This window comes from Sinocyclocheilus anshuiensis, unplaced genomic scaffold (genome assembly GCF_001515605.1).
Source record: "Sinocyclocheilus anshuiensis isolate Anshui unplaced genomic scaffold, SAMN03320099.WGS_v1.1 scaffold63, whole genome shotgun sequence".
In the NCBI taxonomy this organism is placed as follows: Eukaryota; Metazoa; Chordata; class Actinopteri; order Cypriniformes; family Cyprinidae; genus Sinocyclocheilus; species Sinocyclocheilus anshuiensis.
The window spans coordinates 1,510,516-1,520,796 of record NW_015552625.1 but is presented as its reverse complement, the minus strand read 5'-3'; the positions used below and the strand labels follow the sequence as shown (position 1 = coordinate 1,520,796).

Below are 10,281 nucleotides of genomic sequence, written 5' to 3'. Positions count from 1 at the left end.
TAATCGATTTTCTCTAATCACACATTCAGCTGGAGATACATTTCCCTAGACATTGGCCCTTTGGGTAAACAGGCTTGCCGCTCTTCACCTCTACATGTAATATTTACAGACCCTTTGGTATTCAAGGTGTCCAAAGATGCAAGTTCCAGGTTTTTAATCTTCATTTTCTTATGCTAGTGCATATTTCATCCTATCTTTTTATGGATTTTGCCATTCACGTTTCACTTCCTCCTGTCATTGCCTCCTGGCTCACAGCCAATTTGCTGACAAGCCTTTGGGTGAGTCTGAACTGGAACCCAAATAGTCCTTCCTCTTCTACTGTTCACTCAAACAGACTTAATCATTCTCTAAAAACAACCAGGATGTGCTGTTTAATGAGAACATGCAGAGTAGCTTTAGTTTATAAGGCTAGTATGAAGCATGAATGGATAAAAACTGTTCTAAGGAGAGAGATTATAGAAATTGTCTCTGACAATGTGGTTACAGGCTGAAGTGGTAAGCAGGGATGTATTAATTGTTTTCATATCTCACTCCCTAACTGAACAGGCAGTTGTGGGAGAACTGAAAAGAATTTCTGCAAATCCCCACAGAGACTTTTATCTTACCAAATATTACAGAAAATTCATCTCTGGTGCCAAAGACCTCAGTAAAAATGTTGAATCTTTGGACAAGACACTTCTTCAAAGGTAATCACAGCATGTCAAGAGTTATCCCTTCAACAACTGTGGAAAAAAATCTATGCTTCATGTCTTTTGTAATGCAGTAATTTTTCAGAGTAAAATATCACATTTGGCCTAAAATGCAGGACTTCAATATAATATCATTCCTAGTGAGTATCTTAGAGTTATAACTCAGATGGAATCAAAATTCTATTTTTAATAAAAATAAAAAAACCATTAAAAAAAAATAAAACATTAAAAACAGCAATAATTGTGAATTCATATCTCACTCCCTAACTGAACAGGCAGTTGTGGGAGAACTGAAAAGAATTTCTGCAAATCCCCACAGAGACTTTTATCTTACCAAATATTACAGAAAATTCATCTCTGGTGCCAAAGACCTCAGTAAAAATGTTGAATCTTTGGACAAGACAATTCTTCAAAGGTAATCACAGCATGTCAAGAGTTATCCCTTCAACAACTGTGGAAAAAAAACTATGCTTCATGTCTTTTGTAATGCAGTAATTTTTCAGAGTAAAATATCACTTGGTAGATGCACCAGGGACCTGATTATAGCACTTAAAACCTGGAAAAGTCAGATTTTCATGTCACCTTTAAATTTTAAGGCAGAAAACAAACTGGCTAATATCAACCAAAATTGATCAATTAAATCACTTTAAAATTAAAATTTCACAAATATCAGTAACCAATATAGTGCAGATATATCGTGAATCCTTAACGATGGCACTGAATAACATCTCTAAACGACTCTAAAAGACACATCATCATTAACAACATCACAGCACCACTGAGAACACAGGCAATGAAATCAGAAATCTGTTCTCTGATATTTTATAGAATAATTCACTTTTTGTTAATTTTTCATGGGTTCTTTTTTGAAGTCCTCACACTCTAACTGTGAGAGAGCTGCCTTTAGGCTTGAACACTGGGAACAATGAGACAAACTTAAGTGCATTTGATATTCATCTCTATTTCAAAGGATGGAGGGGGATTATGTTGCTCTTGTGACGAAATCTTCTAAATAGCCAATTATATCTTGATCTTAAAATAGATCTTCAAGGTAGACTGTTGCTGTATATTTACAATGTTACATCTACTCCATCAGAAAGATCATTTAAAAATGTACCCAGATATTACCAAAAAAAAAAAACCTAAGGCTTTTTTTTTTACCTAAGGCTGAACTCCGTGCTAACGTAAGAAAATCATGAGTTACGTATGCCTTCAGAGAATACAGATATTGCCTTTATAGGCTCCATACTCTCCATACTAAGATTGCCTGGTGGGAAACTAGGTTTAAAAACAAGTCTAAACTACTTTCACAACAGATATCTCGAAAAGCATGAGCCAGTAAGCGCTTATCAACATCAAGCACTCAGTTTTTGTTTTGTCTTGGAGATGATGAAGCAGAAGAGTGATACAACTGAGAGATGTGTTATCACGACACAAGAATGTTTAGTTTGCCAACAGTACTAAAAGCAAAAAGATGAAGGGCAATCATTTATGTAAAGTGGTAGTTGATGTGTAATGTGTCCCTGGATTTTTTTTTCATCAGATTTTAGGTTAAAATACACATGAATATAAAAGGGAAAGTGTGTATCTTACAATTCACACACAATACATGTTTTGGTTTACAAACGCAGTAAGCAGAGCAGTGGAATTAAAAAAAAATATTATAGTCTAGAAATGCTTTTTTCCGTGTTTTACCTGCTAGTTTTACCTTGAGCGACGCAAGTACAACGGTCAAATGAAATACAGTTCAGCTAGCAACTAACACTGAACTGTGTGGTTACTTACAAATACAATATTAAAAAATACAAATTGGGTTTCCTGCAAAGAATCCTATAACGTGAAAACGCTCTCTTTTTATGGTATAAGCCTCTATGGACCAATATAAGGCAGCCGACTGCGTTAATCATAAAAGATAACATCACAGAATGATGTCACTGAGTTGCCACAAGGGGAATATCCAGTATCTAAAGCCTGTTGAAGAATGAATGACCCTTAACATCAAAAGCTCATTTCTTCTCATTTGCATTGCACTCATACATCTCGCAGTGGCTCATACATATTTCACAGGGACATGAGAGACTGATGACTAAACTAAATGTGAAAAACACAGAAAGATGACTACTCTGCAGAGGATAATCGATTTTCTCTAATCACACATTCAGCTGGAGATACATTTCCCTAGACATTGGCCCTTTGGGTAAACAGGCTTGCCGCTCTTCACCTCTACATGTAATATTTACAGACCCTTTGGTATTCAAGGTGTCCAAAGATGCAAGTTCCAGGTTTTTAATCTTCATTTTCTTATGCTAGTGCATATTTCATCCTATCTTTTTATGGATTTTGCCATTCACGTTTCACTTCCTCCTGTCATTGCCTCCTGGCTCACAGCCAATTTGCTGACAAGCCTTTGGGTGAGTCTGAACTGGAACCCAAATAGTCCTTCCTCTTCTACTGTTCACTCAAACAGACTTAATCATTCTCTAAAAACAACCAGGATGTGCTGTTTAATGAGAACATGCAGAGTAGCTTTAGTTTACAAGGCTAGTATGAAGCATGAATGGATAAAAACTGTTCTAAGGAGAGAGATTATAGAAATTGTCTCTGACAATGTGGTTACAGGCTGAAGTGGTAAGCAGGGATGTATTAATTTTTTTCATATCTCACTCCCTAACTGAACAGGCAGTTGTGGGAGAACTGAAAAGAATTTCTGCAAATCCCCACAGAGACTTTTATCTTACCAAATATTACAGAAAATTCATCTCTGGTGCCAAAGACCTCAGTAAAAATGTTGAATCTTTGGACAAGACACTTCTTCAAAGGTAATCACAGCATGTCAAGAGTTATCCCTTCAACAACTGTGGAAAAAAATCTATGCTTCATGTCTTTTGTAATGCAGTAATTTTTCAGAGTAAAATATCACATTTGGCCTAAAATGCAGGACTTCAATATAATATCATTCCTAGTGAGTATCTTAGAGTTATAACTCAGATGGAATCAAAATTCTATTTTTAATAAAAATAAAAAAACCATTAAAAAAAAATAAAACATTAAAAACAGCAATAATTGTGAATTGGATACCACAATATGTTAATAAAAATATGAAAAATGGATATTCATTTAAGCTGAAAAACAATTGCCAGAAGTAAAAATGCTAAAGTTAGCATATGAACTGAACTACTCCACAGTCGCATGACTAACTTTACATGACCTTAACTAAGATTCTGATAAATCTCATGAGTGAGGTATTACATTTTATGTTGTAGATTAAACATGAAAATATCTTGAGGTTGTATTAACCACAGACCTTATTTCAGGCATTTATTGGGTAAATTTAACCCAAGATGGGTTCTGTCCTATATTTACCCAGTCCTTGGGTTCAAAACAACCCAAATTGGGTTGTTTTTAACCCAGTGTTTTTTAAAGTGTAGGCTACATTTAGCCTCTTTGGCATTTGCTATTTCTAACATCGGTCTTCCGTCTTCCTCAAAAGTAGTAGTCAATTGAGCTATCATCAAAGCCCAAAAGCAGGACTTTTATTTTGACAATGCTGAAAACACCAATGTCCAGATTCTCCATCTTCATTATTTTACACTCTCTGTGTAGTTCTGTCTAATAGCTAAATTATTAGTGTGATATCATTAGCTATGTTTCCATCACCGTTTTAATGCGCATTTTAAAGAATCACATCAGAAACGAGTGATGGAAATGCCAAATTTCAAATAAAATTTAATTAATTCACAAAATAGTTTTTAAGCTCGCTTGAGGTGGTTTTTGACTTGTGCAAACAACGCATTTGCCGAATAAATTCCTCCATGCGCATCAAAAAAAGTCATGTGACTTTGCGCTATAGGACGGCAAAACCTGACTAAACAGCGGACCAATCTTGTTCCACAGCATCTGAAATGTTATGGTCATTCTGAAATATTTCTAACATCGGTCTTCCGTCTTCCTCAAAAGTAGTAGTCAATTGAGCTATCATCAAAGCCCAAAAGCAGGACTTTTATATTGACAATGCTGAAAACACCAATGTCCAGATTCTCCATCTTCATTATTTTACACTCTCTGTGTAGTTCTGTCTAATAGCTAAATTATTAGTGTGATATCATTAGCTATGTTTCCATCACCGTTTTAATGCGCATTTTAAAGAATCACATCAGAAACGAGTGATGGAAATGCCAAATTTCTAATAAAATTTAATTAATTCACAAAATAGTTTTTAAGCTCGCTTGAGGTGGTTTTTGACTTGTGCAAACAACGCATTTGCCGAATAAATTCCTCCATGCGCATCAAAAAAAGTAATGTGACTTTGCGCTATAGGACGGCAAAACCTGACTAAACAGCAGATCAATCTTGTTCCACAGCATCTGAAATGTTATGGTCATTCTGAAATGCCCGCTAAAGTATTTATGTATAATTGCCTCCCAGAACTGTCTTACACGACTGCGTTCCCAAACGGCAGGCATCCACCTCCGAAATCAATGACCGCATTTATTTTGTTTCGTCTGTTGGAGCTAAACTCTGCAGGACACCGGCCCTCCAGGACCGAGTTTGGACAGCCCTGGTCTACTCGCTCTGAGGTTCAAGTAATTTATTATATCTGAAAATTATTATATTCAGTGGCTTCTCCTACTTTTCTTGTTTTATGCGATATTCCAATTTTGTGCATAAGTTAAATGTGCAACTTTGGATGAAAACCCGGCTATATAGATCAGCTTTATTTCAGCGACCCTTTTCTCTAAAATATCGGCATCGGCAACCCCCAAAAAAAACAAACAATCAATATCAGTCAAAACAGTGGCATTTAGCAGAACATCTCCAGCAATTCAGAAAATGAGAAAGAGAAACCCACAGTCACGAAAAAATGAGTGCCCCTACTTCGCTTTTATTTCTCGCTGCAAATTCATCTGTAGGCTATGACACTCATCAGACCCAAACGGCTTACTTTCCTCTGGTATCAAAGGCAAAAACAAAGAAAAAAGGAAGACACACACAGCTTTGTGAGAGCTGACCAAATCTGTCATGCACTTTGGTTCATCCTGATGTTAACAAGCTTTGATTTGAACAAGTGACTGAAAGCAGTTCGGCCCCATCCCAACACCGCCACTGTAATCCTGCCAACAGGGGCAGAACAATCAGCATGTCAATAATTGTGTTGTGGAGCAGATATCAGATCAAACGCATTTCTCAGTGGAGATAAAAGCCCCGTTTTCCTATCCCGCCCGCATCCGAGGCCATCCATGGCTCCAAAAAAACAATCCAATAGGGAAAATATTCAGAATCTGACCCTTGCATAACTGAGGTACTAGAATCCGTGATGAGCGTCTGTGCAACCCCACCGTCCCGGGGCTGTCATCCACCCTCGGTGGTTGCAGAAACTCATTTCCTCGCTGAGACACAATCTTTGACATCTGTTTAAACTCTATTGCGCAACTAGCACAGTTCTCGCAGAAATAAATGCATAAGGACAAGGCAAAGGTCAGGTCAGTTTAAAATCTTCAATAAAATGAAATCAATGAGTAATTTTACAGATATAAAGGAACACAAGCTGCACCAAACGGCAGCATCGATGTCTCGTTCAATGTAGAGAAGGATTCAACAAAGTGCCCTGAGCCAGATGAAGGAGCGCTAACCAGCTGTTCAGCCACTTGCTTATGCTACACTACATGAAGCTTTAAAAACAAATCCACAAGCAGCCGTCTTCATACATTATGAGGTTATATGATAAAAGCAGCAATAAACCAGTAGAGAAACTAGCTAAACAGCAAGGTCTTTGAAGTCCAGTATATTTCTATTCTAGCCATGCAACGTTTCCCATTTCGGGCCGCAGTACAGGACAATAACGACTTGTGAACAACAAACTGTGATCAATGCTACACTACAAACAATAGCGTTACATTCAATAATGTACATTCAGAGTGCCATAAGGGAGCAATTCCCAAATGTGCAGCAGTCCATTCACCTCATTGTGCCTTGATCACAATATCAAATGCACTCACAATAGAAAATGGGTTGGCTGACTGCGGGCTGATGAACAGCTATGGAAACAAAGCACGAAACACAACAAAATCTCAAGACAGTATGCATCATTTAATATAAAGGGAAGTACACGAGCTGAATATTTGCCTGTGAGCAAAGGAATTTCAGCAAACTTCCTTCGAGACAGATGGTATGTTACTAAAAAGTGTGGTTTCATGGTACACCACCCTCACTCAAAACTGAGTGCAATATGTGCACACTGTCAAGTGATGATTAATGAGATACAGACATACAGCTTCTAGAGATCAAAAGTTACTGTAAATGCAAACTTGTCTTTTTTTTGGAAGATTATGGTTTTTTATATGACAGTCAGTTCACAGTTTTTTGTGTTGTTACAACAGTCTGATATATGGCATAGTCCAAATGCACCGGGACTTTATTTACATACACACACACTTCTTAATTTTTTATGTGGAAATAAGCTATTTCCTGTTAATAGGCGAGATGTATGATTTATTACCCAATAGGTAGATAGAAGAATAACAAAGTACAGTAAATAGTAAAACTATATTATTGTGCAGTTAAAATAACTGGAAGCAACTGACACCAGAAATTTTGCACATTCACACTACCAATTGTATTGAATATCACTCCGCTTCAGATATGCTTAAAGCTGCAGTCTGTAACTTTTGGCACTCTAGCAGTTAATAAACAGAACTGCGTGCATCTTGTGGAAGAACATTGTAGCCGGAGCTACTTCTCTCTGTTTATGTCTATGACGAATCACGCAGGTACTGGGCTACTCTGCAGTTCCACCAGTACCAGTATGAAATAGTCTGAATATAAAAATTCAGGATAAGACAAAAACATGGTTTGGAAAATGGATTCACAATGTACTCGCTTATTATATTAATTTGGTACATTTGGAACACACAAAAAGTTACGGACTGCAGCTTTAATGACGACTAAACACATTATTAAGACTAAGTCTATAGATCTCATTATTCAGTAGATTAGAGGTAAATTGCAATAAAAGATAAAACCTTTTGATCGTGAATGATTCAACGACTCATAGCACACACAAACATACTCTATTGTGTCGCCACCTACTGGCGTAACGACGTAAAATGCAGAAAGCGATAGTCCCTACCACCAGTAAAATGTCCCAGACTAAATATTAGCCAAATAATAAAAAATTACTAATTTGAAAAACTGAAAAGCTCATGTAGCCTATTAATCGTAGCTTTAGCACTACCCTGTAACATTCACAAGCGAAAAGCTCATGTTTGTAAGCAGTCAACGTTCCTCTTGCTCCCAAGAAATTCGGCGTATCAAAGCTTTTAAAAATGACTTCGGAATAAAGCGCCTTTTAGAAACACGCACAACATAGCGGGCTCTGAATTCAGTTAAAGCAAACGCGGTTATTTGATAGTCTCGCACTGAAATCACAGCACGGAACGATAACACTATCTTTGTGAGTCCACTCAGCAGACTTTGGCTATTTAATCGTGCTGGTTCTCTCGCCGTAGTGACTGTTTTTCCTCATTCATCCGCAAACAAAATATTTCGACAGTCACCCCTAACAACTTATAATAGCACCAATCCAGCAGCATGCAACATGAAGCGAACAGAAAAACCTACCTTTCGACTCAGCGTTGTCCCCGAATAGAAATAATATGCTATGCCTAGAACCCAAAGCACAGCGAAACATAATAATACCCTAGATTTCCTGCGCATTGCTGTGATTTTGGATGGGATAATACAGTGGCTGTCTCGGGGTTTGTGCCGTGAAAAGCCACTGACGTCCTCGGTCTGCGTCTCGCTGTGGCTACAGCGCCCAACTAACACGAAATCACCAGCAGCAGCGGTTGGATAGAGGAAGAAGCAGGAAACAGCCAGCATCACCGGGTTAGAGGGGAAAGGGTAACCGACTTTAATCCAATCACGCTCCGCAGAGATGCGGACGGAGGAGGGGTGGGGGTGGAGACATCCATCGTTAGCCTGTACCTCTATGCGCAAGATGCGCCGAGGAGTTATTGTTTGGTTCATTCTAGATTTCTGACGAATACATTTTGTTATATAATTATGCTCTTCTCACGGAAGTCATAGGAAAATATGCTCACTTTTCGCTAATGTACATTTGTGTGCTTGCCTTATATTGCGCAACCTGCACAATGTCTTTTGCCCGGCTGTTCACTGATTACTAATTTATTAATTTTAGCAAATGGTTTAAATTTTTTAACTTAGTAATTATTCACCAAAAAAATTAATGAAACGTATGTGGAAAGATTTAGTGAATCTTACAAAAGTTTATGTGTCAGCAGTGATATATTCCAGGCCCCGTAACAGTAAATTATGCCTCTTTTCAACAAAATGTAAATCCAGCCTGATGGTCCCTGGTGCGTATGTGAAGGTAGTCTCAAACAGCTAAACCTTTGAATAAAATGTTTTGTATATTTTAATTGTTAAAAATTTACATTTATATCACCATATATTGTTATATTACCCAGCATTAAATTAAAAACAAAAAAGTAGTTTAAATTACAAAAGACTTTATAACTACTGTATTTGAGGTCCTTGTCTCTTCTGTGACTCAGGGTTATATAGTCAACCAGAAATAAAACCAAAACCATAAAAATTAATTACTTGAAATTTGAAATGTGTTAACTGAAATAAAACAAAAAGACTACTTAACTAAAACTGAAATAAAATTGAAAACCTATATAGAAATTAAAAAACAAATACAAATGACAAAACAAATTATTAAATGTAAAAATAATAAATAAAAAATACAATAAATAAAATCAAGACTTTGTAAAAGAGCATAATAGGACCCCTTTAAGAAAAATTAAATCTAATAGTATCTCAGTGGTAGTAAACAACCACGCTGTAATTCATGTCTGTAATTTATATCAGCAAATTTAATTAAAATGATTAAAAACACTAAAACAAAAAAGTGCAAGATTAAATTCTTATTCTGACGGCACCCATTCACTGCAGAGGATCCATAGTTGAGCAAGTGATATAATGTTACATTTTTCTAAATCTGTTCCAATTAGGAAACAATCTCATGTGATGGCCTGAGGGTGAGTACATTTTCAGCAAATTTTCATTTTGGGGTGAACTATTTCTCTATGATTATGTTAATGTAACTAAATTTAAATCATTTTAATTTTGATTTATTGGAGCCCTCTAGACGTTTGCAGAAGGCCCCTGGTTGAGAACCACTGCTCCAGAATCATTCCCACCTTTCACCCCTTTACTGTCCTGTGTGTCAGGACCATTGCTGAGCCCAAGTGTGATGCTTAATAAAAGCTTCAGAAAAAAAAAAACTTTCCACTGGAATGAAAGCAGTTTTACACTTCGATGCTGGATGTCTGCTGGAATCTCAATGAAATTTAGTTTAAATATTTGAAAGAGCCCTTCAGAGGTTTCAAGATGAGCAGCGCTGGTCCCTGCAATAGCTGTCTGATGACTGATTTTAGACGGCCGAGAGTGACATTCATTTATTCATCAAAATGGGTCCACTGGGTGTCTTTTAAAACCTGTGGAAAAAAGCCAACTAATGTATAAATAAAAAAATGCTTTAAATTATCAATAGCTTTACTGTAATGAA

The 10,281-nt window shown here is 36.8% G+C and overlaps 1 protein-coding gene across 2 annotated transcripts in view; it reads right to left on the bottom strand.

The window, feature by feature from the left end:
- Nucleotides 1-8,555, bottom strand: part of galnt2 (UDP-N-acetyl-alpha-D-galactosamine:polypeptide N-acetylgalactosaminyltransferase 2) — a 91,968-nt gene extending 83,413 nt beyond the window's left edge. For both annotated transcript variants that reach the window (XM_016457784.1, XM_016457785.1), the window contains exon 1: nucleotides 8,307-8,555. In XM_016457784.1, the coding sequence (XP_016313270.1) occupies nucleotides 8,307-8,402 (96 nt within the window). In that variant the 5' untranslated portion in view covers nucleotides 8,403-8,555. The remainder of the gene's footprint in view (nucleotides 1-8,306) is intronic.
- Between the last annotated feature and the right edge of the window lie 1,726 nt (nucleotides 8,556-10,281).